At 32.7% G+C, this 23,502-nt stretch overlaps 2 protein-coding genes and 1 long non-coding RNA gene across 5 annotated transcripts in view; 2 read left to right on the top strand and 1 right to left on the bottom strand.

Moving 5' to 3' along the window:
* The window catches only part of LOC109846186, a 7,307-nt gene extending 1,844 nt beyond the window's left edge, over positions 1 to 5,463 (top strand). Inside the window, exon 3 of the long non-coding RNA XR_002248468.1 lies at positions 5,084 to 5,463. This is a non-coding gene — a long non-coding RNA (uncharacterized LOC109846186). The remainder of the gene's footprint in view (positions 1 to 5,083) is intronic.
* On the top strand, positions 6,701 to 8,964 carry LOC109846191 (mediator of RNA polymerase II transcription subunit 18). Of its 2 annotated transcripts, none has more exons than XM_020415413.1 (6): positions 6,701 to 6,948; positions 7,268 to 7,343; positions 7,849 to 7,948; positions 8,036 to 8,093; positions 8,182 to 8,538; positions 8,636 to 8,964. In XM_020415413.1, the coding sequence occupies exons 2-6, from the start codon at positions 7,308 to 7,310 to the stop codon at positions 8,736 to 8,738; spliced, it is 654 nt and encodes a 217-aa protein (XP_020271002.1). In that variant the 5' UTR covers positions 6,701 to 6,948; positions 7,268 to 7,307; the 3' UTR covers positions 8,739 to 8,964. The 2 variants fall into 2 exon arrangements, with proteins under 2 accessions (XP_020271002.1, XP_020271008.1); XM_020415419.1 differs by having other exon boundaries at positions 7,879 to 7,948.
* Positions 17,278 to 23,502, bottom strand: part of LOC109846202 (pyrophosphate--fructose 6-phosphate 1-phosphotransferase subunit alpha-like) — a 19,767-nt gene continuing 13,542 nt past the window's right edge. The window contains exons 4-19 of one of the 2 annotated variants that reach the window (XM_020415434.1): positions 22,741 to 22,815; positions 22,544 to 22,657; positions 22,398 to 22,465; positions 21,239 to 21,322; positions 20,783 to 20,836; positions 20,392 to 20,472; positions 20,189 to 20,222; positions 20,042 to 20,115; positions 19,799 to 19,909; positions 19,649 to 19,693; positions 19,502 to 19,558; positions 19,132 to 19,236; positions 18,934 to 19,050; positions 18,702 to 18,796; positions 18,204 to 18,369; positions 17,278 to 17,720 (exon numbers count right to left, since the gene is read on the bottom strand). In XM_020415434.1, the coding sequence (XP_020271023.1) occupies positions 17,592 to 17,720; positions 18,204 to 18,369; positions 18,702 to 18,796; positions 18,934 to 19,050; positions 19,132 to 19,236; positions 19,502 to 19,558; positions 19,649 to 19,693; positions 19,799 to 19,909; positions 20,042 to 20,115; positions 20,189 to 20,222; positions 20,392 to 20,472; positions 20,783 to 20,836; positions 21,239 to 21,322; positions 22,398 to 22,465; positions 22,544 to 22,657; positions 22,741 to 22,815 (1,409 nt within the window). In that variant the 3' untranslated portion in view covers positions 17,278 to 17,591. Of the gene's footprint in view, positions 17,721 to 18,203; positions 18,370 to 18,701; positions 18,797 to 18,933; positions 19,051 to 19,131; positions 19,237 to 19,501; positions 19,559 to 19,648; positions 19,694 to 19,798; positions 19,910 to 20,041; positions 20,116 to 20,188; positions 20,283 to 20,391; positions 20,473 to 20,782; positions 20,837 to 21,238; positions 21,323 to 22,397; positions 22,466 to 22,543; positions 22,658 to 22,740; positions 22,816 to 23,502 lie in introns of both variants that reach the window. The other variant, XM_020415427.1, reaches the window with a different exon arrangement.

Here is a 23,502-nt window from a genome sequence, read left to right on the forward strand (position 1 = left end):
TTGTCATAAGCTGAAGCCCTCGGTTTTTGTTTATCTTTTTCTATTTCGTCCAAATGACAATAAAATACGTGTAGTTCACAATTCCTGATTCCATGAACTATATAACCCATGATTTTATTTATTTTCAATAATTTGTTCCCAATGACACATCGTTCAAAATTTGCGATTTTTATAGGAACCCATGATTTTTCTCCATTTTGTTTGTTTCAACTTAGTGATAATTAATTATGATCAAGGGCGGATTTACTGTGGGGGCACTGGGGGCACGTGGTCCCACACATGTTATTAAAAATTTAGAGGTTTGTTTAATTTATGAAGAGATGTCTTTATAAGATTTTAATGGGTGCTCCCATCCAAAGGCCTAAATAGTCCCAAACACCCCCAAAGGCCCAAACCACTTATTAAAGCTCATACTCAATTATTTCTCCATGGTCTTGTTCTTTTCCTTCAGATGGTGATGGACCAGCAATTCTAACGAGTCAAAAAAGCATGTTTTAGATATTAGTCCCTTGGAGCTTTTATATTTTGAATTAGACCCTCAAAGTACTGCATTTTCTGTAAGGTCTTATAATTCATAGGTTATATTAAAATTAGTCTCACGTAATTAAAATTATTGTTGGGTTCCCTACTTTTTAAATTAATCTGAATTTAATCCCTCAAATCAAGTGTAAGAAGTAGTAATTATAGGGAAATTAGTCCCTCAAATCATCAAAATTAATATTAGGTCCTCCAATTCTTAAATTTTTTGAAATTGGTAATTAGAGAGATTAATTTGAAACAACTTATGAGAATTTGGTAAGCAACTTGAAATTGCTAGCAGGTTCGCAAATTCTCATAAGTTGTTTCAAATTAATGTCTCTAATTACTAATTTAAAAAACTTAAAAATTAAGGAACCTAACTAATATCAATCTTGATGATTTAAGGGAATAATTTCAAAACAACTTAAGAATTTGAGGGATCTAATAGTAATTACAATGATTTGAAGGACTAATTGCAAAGTATGAAAATTTTAAAGGACTAGGATAAAAACCTAAAACTTCCTATATTTCTCCTACAATATGCATAGTAAATATGTGGTCCCTTAGCAAAAAATTCCTAGATCCCTCCTGATTATGCTTACTTTAAAGTTTGCAATTTTCATAGGCTATAGTCTATGATTTTATCAATTTTTGTGTATTTCAACCCAAAGTCAATTAAGTTTGCTTACTTCAAAATCAGTGATTTTCGTGGGTTAAAAATCACGGTTAAGTATGTGTAATTTAAAATTAAGGATTTTTATAGGCTATAAACCTAGGCTTTTTGTTCATTTTTCTCTATTACCCATGATTTTTGTTCATTTTTCTCCATTTCGACCCAATAGCACTTTAGTACACGCAGTTCAAAATTCTCAATTTTCATGGGCTATATCCCACATTATTTGTTTATTTTCATTTGTTTCAAATAGCACATAATTCAAAATTTTGGGATTTTCATGAGTTATAAAAGGATTTTTGTCTACTTTTATCCATTTTGACTAATGAAAATTAAGTACCTTCAAAATTCACGATTTTCATAGGCTATTAATTAACCCATGATATTTGTTAGTTTTTGTTTATTTTAACCCAAAGCAATTAATTACACGTTGAAAGTTCACGATTTAATGGGGTAACTTATAATTTTTGTGTTTTTATTGTTTTTTTTGACCCAATGGCGATAAAAGTATGCGTGTTTCAAAAAATTTTGATTTTCATGACGCAATAACCAACGATTTTTTATCATTTTTGTATGTTTCAATCCAATGACAATTAAGCATGTGCACCTCAAAATTCATGATTTTCGTTAGCTATAATTTCATGATTTTCGTTAATTTTTGTTTATTTTGACCTATGACAATTATGTACATGTAGTTCAAAATTCTTGATTTTCATAGGCTTAGCCAATGGTCTTGTTCAATTTCATTCATTTCCAATGAAACATGGTTTAAAATTTACGATTTTCATGGGCTATAATCCATGATTTTTGTTTATTTTTATCCACTTCGACCAAATGACAATTAATTATGCTTACTTCAAAATTCACAATTTTCATAGGCTATAAACTGTGATTTTTGTCAATTTTTGTCTATTCCAACGCAAACATAATTAAGTGCAAGAAGTTTTAAGTTTGCTATTTCATGAAATAGAATCCAAAATTGTGTACATTATTGGCTGTTTTGACCCAATTGTGATAAAATATGTGTATTTCAAAATTGGGGTTTTTGCCTTTAATTCTAAAGATTTACCCTCTTTTATTTTTAAACTCACTTCTATCTTTACCTATACACCCAAAATACTTTTTCTGTTACCTTTAAGCCCTAAACATCAAATACACTCTATTTCTGTACAATATCTATAAAAAAAGTTAAAAATCACAAAACACCCTTGTCTTCTTCCTCCTCTCTTAACCTGTAGCCCATTCTTCCTCTTCTCACTCCATTTTCTCTGCCTCTTCATTTAAGCCTTCTCCACCCCCACCACTGTCTCTTCCTCTCCTCCACCACCTCATCTCTCTCGGTGTCCTAACATCCTACCTCTTCCAGATCTTTATCATCAACTTACAAATTTTGTTGCTACACTTACATGTGTTATTGGTATACTTATGTGCATTATTGCTATACTTTCGGTTTTTGTTGCTGTACTTACAAATTTTGGTGATATGCTTGCAATGTTGAAAAAAGGTAATAAGCCCCGCTTAACCGGGTTTTAAACTGGAAGCAGAATCGGGTTTTACATTGGAAGCGGTTCCTGGCCGCTTCGCTTTCACCGTTTTCACCGGTGTTAAGCGCTTTTAAACAAAACTTAATAGTGGATAAGCAGCCCTTTCATACCAGACCTTACCTGACTTGCTTTTAAAATTCAACCCCTTTCTCGTTTGCTTTCCGACTCTCCTTTGTATTTGGAACCCAAAGAAACTCTTTAACACCTAATTTCTCCGCCTCCATCTTCCGTCCACCTTGACAAATCCTTCTGCAGTGAAGAATCCTTTTCTCCACCTCGTCCACTTCTTCTTCTCCATTGAAGCTCACCCTAATGACAATTAAGTGCATGTACTTCAAAATTCAGAATTGTCATTGGCTATAATTCATGATTTTTGTTAGTTTTTATCTATTTCAATGCAAAAACAATGAACTATAAGGAGTTATAAGTTTGTGATTTCATGAACTTTAATCCATGATTTTTGTACATTATTGCCCGTTCCAACTCAATGGCGATAAAGTATGCATATTTTTTTAATCATTTTTGTCTGTTTCAATCCAATGACAATTGAATGTGTAGTTCAAAATTCGGGATCTTCATAGGATATACCCTACGATTTTAGTTTTTTTTTTGTCTATTTCGAGTAAAGGTCAATTGAATACGCATTCCTGATTTTTATAAACTATAAACCACATTTTTTGTTCATTTTTATTCGTTTGGATTCATTTGATACTTTCAAATTTTGTGATTTTCCTAGGCTCTATAACCCATGCCTTTGTTTTCAATTTTTGTGTATTTCATCCCAAAGGCAATTAAGCAAGGTTACTTCAAAATTCACGATTTTCATAGGTAAACTCACAATGTCGGTCAAGTTTTGTATTTTTGAACCCAAATGCGATTAATTAAAAATCATTTCAAAATTCACGATTTGCATAGGTTACAACCATATTTTGTTAGTTTTGGTGCGTTTCAACGCAAAAGCAATTAAGTATGCTTTCTTCAAAATTCACTATTTTCATGAGCTATTACTTAAGATTTTTATAATCAAATTGCATCTGAAATTGCTCGAAGGTAATTTAGTACAAGTTGTTTAATATTTGCGATTTCATGGGCTGTAGTTGATGATTTTTGTATGTTATTGTTCATTTAGATCTAATGGCTGTAAAGTATGTGTATTTTAAAATTCTCGATTTACTTGGGCTAATACCCGCAATTTTTTTTATCTTTTTCCCCTTTCGACTCGTGACATTAAGTATGTGTACGTTAAAATACGGGATTGTTATAGATTATATTCCTTAATTTTTGTTTAATTTCTCTATTTTAACCCAATGACAACTTAGTATTCGCAGTTCAAAATTACTGATTTTCATGGGCTACAACCCACGATTTATTAATATTTGTGTATTTCAACCAAAGACAATTGATTATCCTTTACATCAAAATTCATGATTTTCATGGGTTGAAAGTCACGATTTCTGTTAATTTTTGTTTATTTCATGTTTTCAACCCGAAGACAATTAATTACAAGTAGTTCAAAATACGTAATTTTCATAGGCTGCAATTTTAGGGATGCGCATGGTTTGGACACTGTTCCGATATAATACTTATCCATATTCGCTTGCCATTCACAAATATAGATATGGATACATTTATACTTCGGCAAGGAAAACTTATCCATATCCCGCTAACATGGGATACAAATACGGATATACTTGCAGATACAAAATGGATATGATAAAACCAAATAATATAAAAAAAAATAGTTCATATGATATTAGAGAGTTCATTAAATGTTTATTATATCTAAAAAGCTAAGATTGGGTCTCTTGATCATCAAAATTAGCCTCAAATTCATTAATGTAAGGATTGAAACAACTGTTGATGTATGACCAACCATTATTCATATATTTTGGATACAGATTCAAATGGCGAGGAATTGGTCAATTTTTTTTTCTATTTAATGCAAAGGAATTAAGTACAAGAAGTTAAAAGTTGGCGATATCATGGATTATAATCCACATTTTTTTGTACACTATTGCCTGTTTCGACTTAGTGACGATAAAGTATGTGTATTTTAAAATTCTCGATTTTCACGAGCTTTAATTCTTGATTATTTTTTAATATTTTTTGTGTGTTGCCACCAATGACATTTAAATATGCACACTTCAAAATAAGGGATTTTCATAAGCGGTAACCGACGATTTTTGTTCATTTCGACCCAATGGTAGTTAATGATGCGTTCAATATTCCTTATTTTCATAGGCTACCCACAATTTTTGTTCATTTTCATTCATTTCAACTCAATGACATATTGCTCAAATTGATTTTCATGGGTCTTGTTTATTTATAGAAGCATGAGGTTGTGCAGGTCTTCTTTATTCATTATTGTTCACCAGAGACATCACCACAGAGTTTCCTGAAACCACTTTGAATCTTTGTACTGCTGCTGCTGTGAAAAGTTTGTAAATATATACCCATACACTGGAGTCCGACAACCCAATCGGTATGTACATATGATTCTTAATGTAAAAGAGAATATATGTAAATTTATGTCACCATAGAATCAAATGTGATTCTTTTTAGAGCCGGACGTGATGACTTTCTGGTTTTGTTCCGTGTGTAGTTTCTTGGAAAAAAAAAAAAAACTTGGTCACTGGACTTGTAGATGTACTCGGTGATTTCTGATGGGATCTTGTAAATACTGTGACGATTGTTCTCTGGAATTTATGGAATTTATCTGTTGGACAATCGCATCTAACAATTTCACATGTGAAGTTACGAAACTACGTTTTTGCGGTTGCTTGGGCATATACTTGCACATGCAAGCTCGTACACTAGTTTTGGGATAAATCTAATAAAACCTCCCAAACTTTCTAAATGAGATGAAACTATCATTTCCTGTTTTATTAGAGCATCTCCAACAGCTTCCTCATTTCTCACTTTTGGAGAATTTAGTTAGGTTTTTGGCCTAACAGATTCCCCATCTTATTCCCCAAAATAGGGATGGAGGAGAAAAAATGAGGAAGCTTCCCCAAATCTGCAGCATTCTCCAAATTTTTAGAGGAAAAAATGGATTCTTCAAAATGGGGAAGCTGTTAGAGTTGGTGTAAAAATTAGTTAGAGAATATGACTTTTGCTCAAACATTTTGAAAAAAATTTTGGAGAAGCTGTTGGAGATGCCCTTATAAGTCATTATCTAATGTAGTTAGGGGTTGTTTGTTTGGCTGTTCGAAAGTGAATTGAAATTATGTAAGTTATATTTTTTTTTGTAAATAACTTTCACATTCACGACAGCATGCAAGGGGAATACAATATTTGTTTGATAAAACGAATTTATCGTTGAAAGTGAAATGTGAAGATGATGTGGCAAAATTAGAATAATTAGTAAATGTAGTTAAAATCATTTAGTTAAAATTTGTTATCATTTTTGTCACTTTCATGTGACTTCACCATTTTTTTAGGGGAAGTCAAAATTGCATTAAATCATATGTGCTAATTTTCTTGCATTTTACTTTCATAACCACTTATATGCAAACAAACACCCGATGTGCGTGTTGCATGTATACTTTCTTTTTATTGAAGCCATTATATACTTTTTACTTTCTATTTTCTATTTAGAGCGTGTTTAGCAACTTTGGATTATAATCTACTTAATTTATAAGCCACAAATAGATTATTAGTCAAATTTTTTGGTAAATTTAGTGGATTATAGACAACTTTCAATAGTAGAATGGTTGGCAAATTAGGCTTGAAATTCTATGAAATGATACTCTAGCTTATTTTCGCTAACTTATAATACAAAACAAGTCACTCGTCAAACATGTTAAAGTAGCTTGCGAGCCACTTTGACCACTAGCCAAAACATGCTCTTAAAGAGTTAAAGCATAGTAAACGGCAAAAAAAAAAATTTCTCTCTAATTTATAAAACTTAAGGAGGTTTTGTGCAAAAAAACCTAGAAATTTTGAGAAAATTTTTACACTTTATTCTGAGTGAAACCTCAAAGAATTTCCCAAAAACTCTAGAGTTCCTCCTCCTCCTCTCTCCCTCTCTGCAGCCGACGCCGAACCGGTGGCGCTTTGGTCGCTTATCACGTCTCCGATCATCTGACGATCCCGAGCACGCCCAATCGCTGACCACCTCCACTTCCCCAATTAAAAACCCTAGAATTTGACGTGAAACCGCAGTGAATCGTGGAAATTTTGGCTCTTTGTCTCAGAATCGTGAGCTTGAAGGTACCTCCTCTGGGCTGAAATCATTGTTTTTTTAAAAAATAATTCCGGTGAACTGTGCTGTTAGTTCACGAAACGCACCTGCGGTTTTGTTTGCGTTTGAATTAAATTTAGGGTTTTTTTACAAATCCATGATGAAGCATATATAAAGTCAGTGAAATTATTGAGGAAATTGGAGATGTGTAAGCAGCATTTAATTGGAATTGTATTGTTTGTTTAACTGATATCTACATTTGATTATCACATAACTCGTGATGAGCAATCGCATATTGACTGTTGTCTGCTGAGAGGGATTTTAACTTGTGTTTACCTTCTGTCTTAGTTTTTAGAACAAAGGAACATCGCCGTATCACGAGCGCTAGATGGAGTGTGTAGTGCAAGGGATCATTGAGACACAGGTATCGGGTTTATTGTACGTCACGCGCACATTACCTTCTATCATTCGAATTTTTTTGACCTTGGCATTAATCATCTTTACATGATTATTCATCTTCAACGCGGAATAAGGTTGATTTTTCCAATTTAAAGTCAGCACCTGTCAAATGAAGCCTTAATTTTCAACTATAAGGTACCCATGAAGAAAACATATACAATTAGGAATGCCACTACATGTGTATGAATATTACTTAAATCTTTGTGTTTTATTGTGGTCAAGGGCTGCTAATATCTTATGCACTGTGATGGCTCAAAATCAGATAATTAATTCAACTGTAAAAGCTGGCATGTAACCAAGATAAACAAACCCTTTCTTAATACATATTACTAAGTAAAACTAGTTAAGTCAGAGCATGCCAGACTGTCCTGAAATTCTGCCCTTTTGTCATTTCTGTTTATATGTCACTAAAATGTTATATATAAAACCCCGATTCCAAATTGCTTGACATCGCTGCATTTCTTCATCAGCATGTTGATGCCCTGGAAACTCTTCTTCAGGGCCTCTGCGGTGTTCCAAAAGAACGTGTCAGAGTTCATGAGCTATGCCTAAAAAGTGGGCCTAACCTTGGTGAGTTTATTGCAGCTACTAGTGACTCATATCATCAGATTTTTATAACCTTATTAATTCTTGTATGAACTCCTTTCCATCTTCTAGGTGTAGTGGCCTCTGAGGTCCGTCTCTTGTGTGATTTAGCACAGCCTACACCATCTTGGTAAAGCCTTCACTTAACAACATCTCTATTTCTTTTTATTTCATTCCTTTAATCACATGATCATAATATGGAGTTCAACATCTGCTAGGACTGTTCGACATATTGGAGGTGCCATGAGAGGTGCTGGTGCTGAGCAAATCTCAGTTTTGGTTCGAACTGTAGTGGAAAGCAAAGTAAGCAATTCTGCATTGCGCTTATTCTATACCCTCGGGTATAAATTAGACCACGAACTTCTAAAGGTGGGTTTTGCCTTTCGGTTCAATCGAGGGGCCCAAATCACCGTTACGGTGACTTCTACTAATAAAATGCCAAAGCTTCATGCCACTGAAGAACCTGTTCTTGTGACTCCTGGATTACAAATGGTAGAAATCACAGCCCCGGCTGCTTCTGACAATTACAATGAAGTTGTGTCTGCCATTTCATCATTTTGTGAATATTTGGCTCCGTGAGTATAGTTCTCTTATCCACACTTTAATTTGAGCTGTAAGATTGGCATCTTGAGATAATTTTCTTCCTCCCCATAATTTTCTTCCTCCCCACAGGCTGTTGCATCTCTCAAAACCTGGAGTTTTGACTGGTATTGTACCTACAGCTGCTTCTGCTGCTTCTTCCCTTATGTCAAATACCAGCGGTAAGATGTTGTAGCATCGATGGCCATCCGTGTTAGTCTTGGAGTTGGGGTCTTGAAATCACTGCAAGCATGATTCGCAGTCCATAGTACGTAATTGTTCGGTGATTTCAATGAACTTATACTTGCATTCCCTGTCAAAATAGTTGTGGGGTTGAAGAAGGAAGTGTTGATGGATTTATATTCTTACTTGTTCAGCTTTCGTTATTGGTGCATTATTCATGAAAAATATATTGATTTTGATGGTGATGGCGTCCCCGTTGGTCTGAAGAAGAAAGAACACTGCTTTGCCTTCCATATCTGTTTTCTGGAGTTGTGGCTTTCCTAGGAGAGTTGATAGGTGTTTTTTTTAATGATTTATTTTTTATTTATTTGGTCAATCAAATCGCTGGATCAAATGGCTGAGCAATTATACTGTCATTTTCGAACCTGCAATCCTTTTTTTTTTTTTTGTCATTTGGGTCATGCTCAATTTTGATTATGCAAATCACTTTCGGTTGGCAGTATATTTCGTTAGAAAATTATTCTGTCACATCAAGAATTTTATTTTATTTTATTTTATTTTAAATATCTCCTCGGTTCGTATCTTCATAAAATCGTTGTGTTTTGGTTTAGTTTCTGATGAAGACTGATGTTATGCTTTTACCCTTTAAAAAAATGATTTTCTTTTAGCGTTTCTTGTATATCCTCTGTTATGCGTTTCTTTTTCTACATTTTGTCTTTTCATCATTTTATTCTCCTTTAATAATACTATGATCAATTGAAAGATGCCTGATGCCGTGTTAGGAATAAATTGGAACTTATCCAGCCTTTTATTCCGTTCCCACAAGTGAAATTATATGAACTAGAAGTAAAATAATTAATTCATTAATTTACGCCTAAGCATGAACAAGAAAATTGCCAACATTATAATATTTGGCGAACAGTGGGTTTTTCATCAGACGGTACGTACGTACATGCGTGAATAATAAATCAAACCGTTCTTTTGATCTGTTATTTAAGAGAGCCTTGAACATTTGCCGCTAAACTGTAGCTTTCATGCGACCTACCGATATGAAGAAGAATTTTTACAAGCTATTGCATTATACATTAGCTTACTTTCACATCAGAAAACGTTAACGGCAAAGTCAAATCTATTCCTCTATACAAACGGAAGAACCAATATTCAATATTCATGCTACAGTATATTTACTGTAGCATTATTACCGTAGCCATCATGAAACTGAATGCTACGGTTTTGAAAAAATATTACTGTAGCACACGAGGGCATTGTACCAGACGCGGGATACTATAGCAATTCAAAATTCAAAAAAATGTAGCAGTTAAGCCCATGACGTTTGGCAATTTTTAGTTGTTTTGAACTATTAGCAAATAATTTTATTGTTGCTAAATGACTAAAAATAGCAAAAAATCATAAGTTATAGCTAACGAAATTATAAGTTTTAGCAACAATAAAATTATTTGCTAATAGTTCAAAACAACTAAAAATTGCCAAACGTCATGGGTTATAGCTCATGAAATCATAAAATTTATCCACTGCGAAATTCTTAACCAATGGGTCGAAATGACTAAAAATGATAAAAAATTATGGGTTATAACTCATGAAATCATGAATTTTGGTCACCATAATATTATTGTTAATCGGTCAAAACAACTTAAAATAGTAAAAAATCGTGGGTTGTAGCTCACTAAATCGTGAATTTTGGTCTCTATGGAATTACTAGCCAATGAGTCTAAACAAATAACAATGACTAAAAAACGTGAATTATAGCTCTTGAAAACATGAATTCTAGCAATCGCAAAATTATTTGTCAATTGGTTAAGACAACTAAAAAAGTCTAAAAATTATGGGTTATAGCTCATGAAATCCTAAATTTTAAAAAACAAAATCATTAATCTAATTAGTTGAAATGACAAAACACAATAAAAAATCATGGTTGTAACTCATAAAATTGTGAAATTTGACCACTGCAAAATTATTTGAAATGAGTTGAAATGACTAAAAATGAAAAAGAATCCAGAGCATGAAACCATTAAATTTGAACTGTGCAAATTTATTTGTTAATGAGTCGAAAAGACTAAAAATAGGCAAAATGGTGGGTTATAATAGCTCGCAAGACCACGAGGCAACCACAACATTATTTACCAATATGTCCAAACGACTAAAAGTTACCACAAATCACGGGTTTTAGTTCATGAAATCGTGAAATTTGGCCACTAGGAAATTCTTTATCAATGGGTTGAAATGGGTATAAATGGTCAAAAATCATGGGTTATAGCTCATAAAATCTTGAACCGTGACACAATAAAATTATTTGCCAATTGGTCGAAATGACTAAAAATTACCAAAAGTCATGGGTTATAGCTCAGGAAATTATGAAATTTGACCACCACGAAATTCTTTGCCAATGGGTTGAAACGACTAATAATGGTAAAAAAACCATGCTTTATAGCTCAAGAAAGCATGAATTTCAGCCATTGTGAAATTATTTGCTAACGAGTCAAAATGACTTAAAATGGAAAAAAAAAATCATGGATTGTAGCTGACTAAATCGTGAATTTTGGTCTCCATGGAATCATTTGCCTATTGGTTTAAATGAATAAAAATGACCAAAAATTGTGAGTCATAGCTGTTGAAAATGGAAATTCCAGTTACCATAAAAGTATTTGCCAATTGGTCAAAATGACTGAAAATAACAAAATATTTTGAGTTACAGCTCAAAATCATGAATTTTGAAAAGCATAAAATTATTTATCCAATTTGTTGAAACAATCGAAAATGGTCAAAAATCAATGGCCATAGCTCACGTAATTGTGAATTTTGACCACCGTAAAATTATTTGTCAATGGATCCAAACAACTAAAATGGTAAAAAATTATGAGTTATAAATCATAAAATTATTTCTTTTAAACACTAAGAATTTTTTTTATAACGAGTTGAAATGACAAAAAATATCCAATATGGAGCGCTATAGCTCACGAACTTTTGAATTTTGGAAACCTCAAATTTATTTGCCAATGGTTCGAAAGGGCTAAAAATTGCGAAAAATCATGAGTTGTTACTCATGTAATTGTGAAATTTAGCCAATGCGAAATTCTTTACCAACGGGTCAAAATAACTAAAATTGAAAAATCACACGATATAGCTCACAAAATCATGAACTTTAACCAATTTGAAATTATTTGCCAATCGCTCAAAACAAATAAAAATGGAAAAAACTTATGAGTTATAGCTTATGAAATCGAGAATTTTGGCAACAATAAAATTATTTTGCTAATTGGTCGAAATAACTAAAAGTTATAAAAAATCGTGGGTTATATTTCATGAAATCGTGAAATTTGATCATCATGAAATTCCTTGCCAATGTGTTGAAACAACTAAAAATCGCAAAAAAATGTGGGTTATAGCTTACGAAATCATAATTTTTTACCATTGTGAAATTGTTTGCCAATGGGTTGAAACAAATAAAATGGCCAAAAACCATCGGTTTTAGCTCATGAAATCATGAATTTTTCACTACAGGAAAATTATTTACCAATGGGTCAAAATAAAAATCATGAATTATAGCTCATGAAAATGTGAATTTTGGCCATTGCAAAATTATTTGCTAATGGGTAGAAATAACTAAAAATAGCAAAAAATGTGGGTTATGGCTCATGAAATTATAAATTTATACTTCACACACTACTCATCAATGGGTTGAAACAACTAAATATGGTAAATAATTGTGAGTTATAGCTCAAGAATTCATGAATTTTGGCCTCTGCAAAATTATATACCAATGGTCGAAATGACTATAAATAGCTGAAAGTCATGTGTTATAGCTTACGAAATAGGGGGTTGTAGTCCATGAAATATTTAATTTTGGACCACACGAAACTTTTTTCTTGGGTTAAAGAGATCAAAAATGGATAAAAATTTTGGGTAGTAGCTCATAAAATTGTGAGTTTTAGTCATCGTGAAATTTTTGGCCAATGGGTTGAGATGACAAAAATTAGTTAAAAATTATGCGTTATAACTCATGAAATCATAAATTTTGGCCATCACAAAAAGAAATCATGAATTTTAACAACCATAAAATTATTTGTTGATGGGCTTAAATGACTAAAATTGGCCAAAAATCATGCATTATAAATCACAAACTTATGAATTTTGGCAGCAATGAAATTAATTGCTAATGTTAAAAATGATTAAAAACTGATAAAAATCATAGGTTATAGCTCTTGAAATTGTAAAATTTAGCTACCATAATTTTTTTTACCAATGGGTCAAAATGACTAAAGTAGTAAAAGTTCATGAATTAGCTCACGAAATCGTGAATTTTTTTCTATGTGAAATTATTTGCCAATGGGTCAAAATGAATAACATTGAATAAAAATAATGAATTCTAGCTCATGAAAATATGAATTTGGGCATTCGTAAAATTATTTGTCAATGGATAGAGATGACTAAAAATAGCAAAAAATCATGGGTTAAAGCTCATAAAATCGTAAATTTGGACTCCACACAACTATTCACCAATGGTCCTAAATGAGTAAAAATGGAAATAATCGTAGGCTATAGCTCATGAAATCGTTAATTTTGGGCTCCACGAATTTATTTGCCGATGGGTCAAAACGACTAATAACGGTAAAAAAATCATGAATTATAGCTCATAAAGTCATAAAATTTGACATCTATAACATCATTTGCCAATTAGTCGAAACGACTAAAAATAATAAAAAATGATGGGCTGTAGCTCACAAAATCTTGAATTTTGGCAACCATGAAATTATATTGCCAATATGTTGAAAGGACTAAAAATTGCCAATAATCGTGAATTATAGCTCATAATATCTTGAAGTCTGGCCACTGTGAAATTCTTTACTAATGGAACGAAGCAACTAAATTTTGTAAAAAAAAATATGGGTTATATCTCAAAAAATTGTTAATCTTAGCAATCATAAAATTATTTGCCAATAAGTGGAAATGACTCAAAATAGCCAAAAAATTATGGATCGTAGCTCACGAAATTGTAAATTTTGGCAACACAAAATTATTTGCTAATAGGTCAAAATGGCTAAATATTACCAAAAGTTGTGTTACAACTCATGAAATTTGGCCACCACGAAATTCTTTGCTAATGGGTCGAAATAACTAAAAATGACAAAAAACTATAGGTTATAGCCAACAAAATCGTGAGTTTTTTCCACCACGAAATTGTTTTCCATTGGGTCGAAATGAAAAAAATGAATAAAAATTATGAATTATAGCTCATGAAAATATGAATTTTAGTCTCCATAAAATTATTTGCAAATGCATAGATATGATTAAAAATAGAAAAAAATTATGGGTTATAGCTCATGAAATCGTGATTTTATACTCCGCGCAAATATTTTTAATGTGTCAAAACAACTAAAATGGTTAAAAATTTGTGGGATATACATTATGAAATTATTAGTTTTGTATTCTATGAAATTATTTTACAATGGGTCAAAACGACTAAAAATAGCCAAAAATGATGGGTCATAACTCACAAAATTCTGAATTTTGGCAATAGCGATAATATTTGCTATTATGTCCAAAGGACTAAACATTGCCAAAACTCACGCGTCATAGGTCCTAAATCCTAATATCTTGAAATTCGACCACTGCAAAATTTCTTAGCAATGGGTTATAATGATTAAAATTTGTAAAAAAATCATGTGTTATAGCTCAATATTATTTGCCAAGTAAAAATGACTCAAAATGGCCAAAAATCATGAATTATTGCTCACAAAATTATGAATTTTGACAACAATGAAATTATTTATCAATGGGTCCAAAAAGAGTAAAAATTGTCGCCAATCTTGGGTTATAGCTCATGAAATCATGAACTTTTATTATCATGAATCTTTTACCAACGGTCGAAATGACTAAAAGTAGCAAACCATAGTGGGTTATAGCTAACAAAATTATGAATTTTTACCATCACAAAATTATTTGTCATTGGATTGAAACAAATAAAAATGACAAAAAATCATAGGTTATATAGCTTACATAATTGTGAATCTTTATCACTATGAAATTATTTGCCAATGGGTTGAAATGAGAAAAATGAACAAACATAATGAATTATAGCTTATTAAAACATAAATTTTAACCTCTACAAACTTATTTCCAAATGGATAGAAATGACTAAAAATAGCAAAAAAATCATGGGTCCACAGCTCATGAAATTATAAATTTGTACCCCGTACAACTATTTTCGATGGGACAATAAACTAGAAATGGCAATTAATCATGGGTTATAGCTCATGAATTTATGAATTTTGAACCCTGTGAAATTATTTGCTAACGGGTTGAATGATTAAAATTGGCTTAAATGTCATGGGTTGTAGCTCATGGAATTTCAAGTTGTAGCTCTTAAAATTGTGAATTTTGGACTCCACGAAATCTTTTCCTTTGGGTTTAAATGAACAAAACTGAACAAAAATCATAGGTCATAGCTTACGAAATCATAAATTTTGGCCAACGCTAAGTTAATAGATTGAAATGACTAAAAATTACCAAAAATCACAGGTTATAGCTTAGGATTTTGTGAATTTTGCTTTCGTGAAATGACTAAAAATGGCCAAAAAATTATGGGTTATATATCATGAAATCGTTAATTTTGAACTTTATAAAATTATTTATCAATGAGTTAAAATGGCTAAATATAGCCAAAAATGATGGGTTGTAGCTCACAAAATTGTGAATTTGGACAACCATGAATTTATTTGCCAATTAGTCGAAATGACCAAAATTTTGCCAAATATCATGGGTTATAGCTCATGAAATCATAAAATTTGGTCACCGAGGACGTCTTTGTCAAAGACCTAAAATGACTAAACATGGTCCAAAAATCATATGTTGTAGCTCAGGAAATCGTGCATTATGGCCACCATGACATAATTGGCCAATGGGTCGAAAGAACTAAAAATGACAAAAAAATCATGGGTTGTATATCATGTATCATTAATTCTTGGCTCTAACAAACTATTTTACAATGAATCAAAATAATTAAAAAAGGGCTAAAATGGTAGGTTACAGCTCATAAAATCGTTAAAATTGGCCACTACTAAATTATTTGTTAATGGGTCAAAATAAAAAAAACTAAAAACAATAAGTTATAGCTCATGAAATTATGAATTTTGGCAACATAGAAATCATTTGGCAATAGATTAAAATGACTAAAAATTGCCAAATATTGTGAGTCATAGCTCATGAAATCGTAAAATTTGGCCACCGTAAATTTTTTTGCCAATAGGTCAAAATGACAAAATTAGTAAAAAATAATGGGTTATAACTTACGAAATCATAAATATTGGCCATCATCAAATTATTCGCCAATGGGTATAAATGGCAAAAAGTGGCTAAAATTCATAGGTTATAGCTCATGAAATCATGAATTATGGCAACAACAAAATTGTTTGCCAATAGGTCGAAATGACTAAAAATTGCTAAAAATTTATGTATTGTAGCTCATAAAATTTTAAAATCTGATCACTATGAAATTCTTTGCCAATTGGCCAAAATGACTAAAAATAAAAAAATATTATAGATTATAGCTGATGTAATCATAAATTTTTACCACCGTAAAATTATTGTCAATGGATTCATATGAATTAAAGGGAATAAAAATCTTGAATTATAACTATGAAAATGTAAATTTTAGCCTCCACAAAATTATTTATCAATGAGAAAAATGACTAAAAATGATAGAAAATCATGAGTTATAGCTCATGAAATCGTGAATTTGGACTTTGCACAACTATTCATAGATGGGTCGAAATGACTAGAAATGGCAAATAATTGTAGGCTATTGCTCATGAAATTGTTAATTTTGGACTCTACAAAATAATTATCCATGGATTGAGATGACTAAAAATAGCACAAAATCGTGGGGTATAGTTCATGAATTCGTGAATTTTAACTTCAGGAAATTTATTTTTCAATATATTTCCTTAGAAAATTTTGATAATGTAACTCAATTTTGGTTTGACAGTATATTTTGTTAGAAAATTATTCATCACATCAAGATTGTGTTTTGGTTAGTTTCTGATGAAGACTAATGTTATGCTCATACCCTTTAAAAATGATTTTCTTTTAGTGTTCTTGTTTATCCTCTGGAGCTTTGCTACAAGGACCCAAAATATGGGACCAATACAGGGGACAAGTGAGGTGTCCCCCTCCTATTGGATGATGAGTTGACCATCATTAATAATGGCCAACTCATTATCCAATAGGAGGGGAACACCTCACTTGTCCCCTTTATTGGTCCCATATTTTAGGTCCTTAAAGAATTTTTCTTTGTGAAACATCATAATACTTGGAAAACTGGCAGTTTTCCATCAAACCGTACGTACATGCATGAGTAATAAATAAAGAAAATTATTTCCAAAAAACCGTTCTTTTGATCTAAACTGTAGCTTTCAAGCGACCTACTGATATGAAGCAGAATTTTACAAGCTATTGCACTACACATTAGCTGCAAGGATGCCGTGGAAGTTTCCGAACCCAAAATAAAGCTCAACACATTTCAAAGATTCACAGGATTTACCGCACATTAGCTTACTTTCACATCAGAAAGTCAACGGCCAAGCCAAATAATATAGAAACTGAAGTTCTCTCTACTTACTTTTGTTCACAACAAACGAGATTCTGGCCGCACATAGTATAGTAATGCTGTGAGAGCTAAAATACATGCATCCTTGCATCCTTATTTCATATACTTCAAAATACATCAATGGAAAAATAAAATCACTCGCCACCACCAAAACTGTTGGATGCCCGTCGTCAAGGTACGAGAGCTCAAATAGGTGGTTCATTCGAAGGAGGGAATAACAAATGAACAAGGTTTCGACAATATTTAGAGCGGTATCTGGCCGTTGAATGAGGGAGCAGACATTACGCTAAGAACTTCGGTGACAGAGGCCATAGAACTCAGAGCAGCTTTAAGAACTTCTTGTGAGCAACCAGGTTTCACGATGCTTTTCACCTGCATGTCCAAGAATGTTCCATTTGTATGAGTTAGAAGTAGAAAGATAATGGACAGCTTTATCCTTAGGTGTAAACGAAAAGGTGTTTAAATGATGGTTATAATTAATTAATAGCTTTTTAGTGGATACGGATAAAATACATTTGACAGATACCAATTTGATTGGTGGTTGGAGAACGAATATTGCAATACCCACCAAGTGGCATCAGAAACAAAGTAAATGCGGGAGATGAGTAGGTCCCAAATATTTATTGCATGTCAAAAAAACTGATGGATTTATATAAACAATTGTAATGCCATCGTGTATCTCCATGCTGAAGTTATTCCGGGAAACAAACCGCTAGGACTTGGCATCATAGATTGAAGAATGCGATAAAAATAATCACAAGCATGTTTATTAGCAGAAATAGCTGTTGAGTAAACATATTGGCTGACTACGAAAATAAAAGAAAAATTAAATCATAGAGGGTAATATGAACAAACCTTCTCTAGATATTCCTGAAGCTTCTTGATCCGACCCATGTAATCTTGGTCTTCCACACACAATGTAAATGGTTTCACATCAGCACCTGGTCCTTCAAATTGCATTGGTCCCGGGTTTCTGTATATGTCATCCAAGAGAAAACTTGACGCTTTCTCTCTAAACAACCTAAAATACAAAAGGAAGATAAATTATTAGCTCTTGCAGAATTCTGGAGGCAGGGTGAGAAGGGTTTGGTGGTAGGAGACAAACTGTGTAGAGTCTAAGATACTTATCAATTTCTTTTTCTTCCTATATAAACATCAGCATAACTTATAATATTGGTTTTGAACAAATCTTGTATGGTGAAGAAAATACATTTGCAGAAGAAAGATGCTTCAACAACAATGTGTTCCTATTGTTAGAAAGGAAAAAAAAAAACGCATATATATAGAGAGAGGACAATAGGATAGAGAAAAAGTGATTGCACAAATAACAGAGTGATACTAAGATAAACATACTGGTATGCTTTTCCTTTCAAATCAATCGTGGCGGGGTGGAGAGCAGGTTTTCCAATTGGAGTGGCTCCAATGTATTGCTTCACAGTCATCATTGCCTGCCATAAAAACATACAGATGACTACTTTAGAAAAAAGTTACATAGATTGAATTATTATTCATTCATCCACATAATGATGGACTGTCCAGAATAAAATACTAATTCAGAGTTTATAATTAACAACAGAGACCCAACTGTAATTGGAGCAGCACCACATCGCCACTTATTGGCCGGCTGTTTCAAGTTTGTGACAGTAGCCATGTAGCCATTCAAACCAGCAGCCAATATATGATAGCATATGTGTCCCAGGACCTGAGCACATGAATCTTACGAGTTAATGACATAACTGGTTTACCTAGGAAACCTGGAGTAGAAACCATTATTGGCACTTACATAAGCATAGTCACAGTCAAATTTTGATGGTAAAGCTCCTCGAGCTTGATAGCCAAAGAAGTGACATATGGCATTGAATTTCTTTCCTTTGTACGTTCCCTCTTTCTGGAAAGGTAGCAAAACAGTTAATTCAAGGCGGGAAATAAGGAAAAATTATGAAAATTGAAATACGAGCTCTCAGGGATCCAATCAACCATAAACACACATGCAGGTACAGTTATAAAGGTAATATATGGGACAGTTAATTCTTTGACCATCTACAGTTACCTTAATAAATCTTGATAGCCATATTCTAGGATATCAGATATTGGTATTTTGCAAATCCTCATGATTTCAGAAAAGAAAGAAACATGAAAGGAATTGCACTTACTGTCCTCTTGTTCATTTCCGCTTCCACTAAATGAGCTAGAAGTTTTTCTGTCTCAATCTAAATATATGAACATCAAACAAGAGTTCAAAGAAAAATAAAAGGAAAGGAAAAGAACGAAATACTTCATAGATTCCAAAGCAAATGTACCTGAGATAATTGTGCAGAGTCATCTGATTCTGGAAGCAACAACAGCTGAATGGCAGGAAAAATATGTTACAAGACAGGTTTCACATGGTTGCAGCTAAAGTAGCAGTACATGAAATCAAAACTATCTGATCAAAACCACGAAAGGGAAACCTGTTTCCTGATGGATGGTGGCAAAAATTCAAACAAGGCAGATGCCCAAGGTGAAAGTTGAGAAGAAATATTCTCAACTGAAACACCTTGGCGCTGGAGACCGTGAATTTCCTAAGATATTGAAATATTGGCAATTAGAGTTAAATCAGTTTGTAGCAGGTTTCTGAACTATGCTGTCCAGTAATCATCAAGGATACTGCTAAAATAATGAAGCTTCAGATTATTACATAACTAGGAAGATACCTGCAACAGTGCATATACTTCTGGAATACTTTCTATAAGCCCCTCGGGGATGATAACAACCCCATGGTATTTATCTACACCACAGACACAAGGTATAAAATAATGACAGAATTATTAACTAGAAACTATAATCCAGCACACCCCAACCTTGTTCAGCTCTTGCTTGAACTGCATCACAGATCTGTTTAGTAATGTCAAAAATGGTAAGTTTTGACAAGGAAACCTCTTCTCCAAGGATGACCTGAATATAAAATTATGTACAAGGAACTCTCATGAAAAAGGTGTCATCAGAGTAAACATAGATGATTATCAATTGTGACACTAAACTATGGCTAGAACAGAATCCTTACCAAATTTGGGTGTGACTGGAGTGCACATTCCAAAGCTACATGAGAGGCCTTGCGACTCATCAGGCGAACAAAGTAATAATACTGCAATTGAGATGACATAATTTAGTAAGCAGGAAATGCAATAATCAGGTGTAGTTACAGTAATCACAGGCAGCGAATAACTAATACCAAAATCTAGAACATCTGCTAAATCATCCTGATGTCTAGTAAAGGGTGGGGGATTGGTGTTTGAAATTTTAGGACACATAAGCAACCGGTATATAACATTGATGTTGTGACTGTTTACCAACATGTATTGATCATGCAGTCTTGCAAAATGATAATCAATGTCATCTAACCATGTTCATAAATAGTCTATAACTTACCAACACTAAACAAGTATATAAATTACCTTCTCTGCAGAGAGTGCATCCGTGCAGATATTGCTTATAATCTGTGAATTAACCTGCAAGGGAAAATGAACTTGCTGATCAGAAAAGCATAAAAATATCAAGTTTAACTCCATTTCTGACTCTTTTAAGGAAAATAACGAGAAATAAAAATTTCAATTGTTGACAACTGTTGCTATTGTAAAGTGTATACGAACAAAAAATTTAAACCAAATTAAGACATTCCACATGCCCAGAATTCTGAAACTGATGGCAAAAAGATATGGCACAATTCCATGGGAAAGAAAATGTTTAAGTTTTTTAAACAATTAGAATAAGTTTCCAGTCACTGTGGCCAGAAATTGACCCTAAAGAATAAATGGTAGAAGAAACTACTTTGAATAAGCAAGAAAGTAGTTTGTAAAAACAAATTTACCATATCAAAGTTAAGATACATGACGATATCAGTAGAATCATACCCGGCATATCGTATCAAAACCAACATTCATTTCAACAAACTGATTCTTGAGATCCCCATACAAGGTAACAGGAACACCTACCACCTGTTAACATAACTCTTTCAGTTATTAACATGAACCAGATTATAACTGACACATCTCTGTCAATTCATTAAATGAAACAGAAGTATAAATATCTCTGAACAAAATAAATATTTTTACTTTATGAAAATGACTATGCACGGATGATAAAAATCGATATTTTGACAGCACCTGACAGTAAAAATTCAAGACATATATTATGTATGTGATAAATTCAATACATACAGCTAATCTGATTATTCAAGGAAAACTAAAATTGATTTATTTCAAAACATATTTCACAAGACTGAAGCCTTTTTTAAGGTCAAAAAATGAAACAATATAAATAATTGTTTCCAATCAAGTAAGCTTGGAAGCTCAAAATGAAACAACACAGAACTTATAACTGGTGTTAGAATTTGATACCATAATTTCTTATAGATGGTTGAAGGCACCAGGAGAATTTCGCAATTAAAGATGATCGATAGCATATAAAAAGTTTGCTGGAATTCAGGACCATTTTGATAAGAAACAATTAGGTAATACATGGTTTATCTTGCACAATAAGCTAGACTGTTTATATTTTAATTAATAGAAATGCTGAATACCTTAATAAGTGTTTGGACATAGGAAAGTTAGCATAACCAACTTTTTTGAAGAAATGGACATGAGAGCAACCATACTTTCAATTCATTAGATCCAGAGTTTAATGTTTAAATTAAGAACGAATGAACGAGTAAATGTACAGTTTAATATTTAAATTAATGACGAAAGGATTAGTATTTTATGTTTAGCTATTTCACGTGCAACTCTGTGTATAATTTCATACACAATTTAGTTTAAAAAATGTGAGGAAAAAGAATTATAAGAGAACATTATACAAATTTTAGCAGATATGACAAGGTGCTGATTAATTCATTTGACACTGTTCATTGTAATGCAAATTAAGAAATATCGATCCGACCAGATAATCAACACCAGCTCATCACAAGACACAGAAGTTGGAGCCATCAAAATCTGAAGGCAGGTATAGGACTAGATTTTCCTTTCTTGGGAAGAAATTACTTATTGCAGTATTTATGTGATGTGATGCAAGTACCTTTGTTGAACACTTAGTCTCAGCAAAGCTCTCTGCTAGCTGAGCAGCATCTGAATTGGAAGTGACTCCTGAGGAACAAACAAAGGAAGAAAATATAACACCAGGATTCTAAAGACACGTGGACAATTTGGGAACAAATCAGTTACCTCCTATAATGACAAGACCATCCAACTTCAGAGCTATGCAAGCAGCTCTCGTAGCATTCACTTGTTCAGTTGTTCTGATTTGATCAACCGTCCGGCCAAGTAAATCAAAACCACCTTCATCAGGGGAAAAACATTTCCATCAGATTATTGGTAAAACATAAAGATTGATAGGATAACAATGATATAATGGAAAGGACCTTGGTTTTTATAAGTAGAGAGAAGTTCATCTGTAATTTCCAAACTTTTCTGAGCAAATAAACCTTCAGTGCCACCTATTACAGTAATAAAAAAGAGGAACATTGTTAGAAAAACTCATCTTGTAACGTAGATTTATTAGCATACATGTTAAGAACAAAACTTCAGAAGATCTTTAATATAACTATGCGGACCGCAAAAATTAAATGCGCTGATCAAAACACAGAAGTTAACACAAAATGTAAATACAAGAGGAGCAAAGAGTGAAGGAACCAGCAGTAAAATAAAGATTAAATAACATAAGAGATAGAAACAAATCATTAGCAGTCGAGCCCAAACATTTAGGATAAATATGGTGTTTACTGGTCAAACAGTCAGTGAACTAGACTCTGGAGTACTGTTGAACAGTTTTCTCCATATGATATCATTTTCTTTATGGGTGTAATATGTGATATTAAGACGGAAAGAGAGGACAGGAGAGGGAGCCAGCAGTTATGCAGCATGTAATCTAGTCACAAAGACGAAAGTTGTCTGCGCATTCTCAAGGAAGCATGAATTTAGTGGATGCTCATGGTAAAGGATACATAGAACACCCCAGTCTTGATTCAAAGATTTCATACGAGCATATACTCATTTTATGTTGCAACTTGTCTTCTGGTGAAGTCAAGCACTAGAACTTATCATTGTCATTTTACCTTTTGGTTCCTTTGTTTCATTCTTCTACATCCTCACGGGTCTGATGTAGCCATTCAGTTTGTCATACA

This window comes from Asparagus officinalis, chromosome 1 (assembly GCF_001876935.1).
Source record: "Asparagus officinalis chromosome 1, Aspof.V1, whole genome shotgun sequence".
In the NCBI taxonomy this organism is placed as follows: Eukaryota; Viridiplantae; Streptophyta; class Magnoliopsida; order Asparagales; family Asparagaceae; genus Asparagus; species Asparagus officinalis.

Bases quoted from the DNA above. Each gene is read 5' to 3' on its own strand.
- LOC109846191 (XM_020415413.1), top strand. From the start codon at position 7,308: ATGGAGTGTGTAGTGCAAGGGATCATTGAGACACAG. The intron at 7,344-7,848 runs GTATCGGGTTTA...TTTCTTCATCAG, and splicing joins AAGGGATCATTGAGACACAG to CATGTTGATGCCCTGGAAAC. The intron at 7,949-8,035 runs GTGAGTTTATTG...TCCATCTTCTAG, and splicing joins AAAAAGTGGGCCTAACCTTG to GTGTAGTGGCCTCTGAGGTC.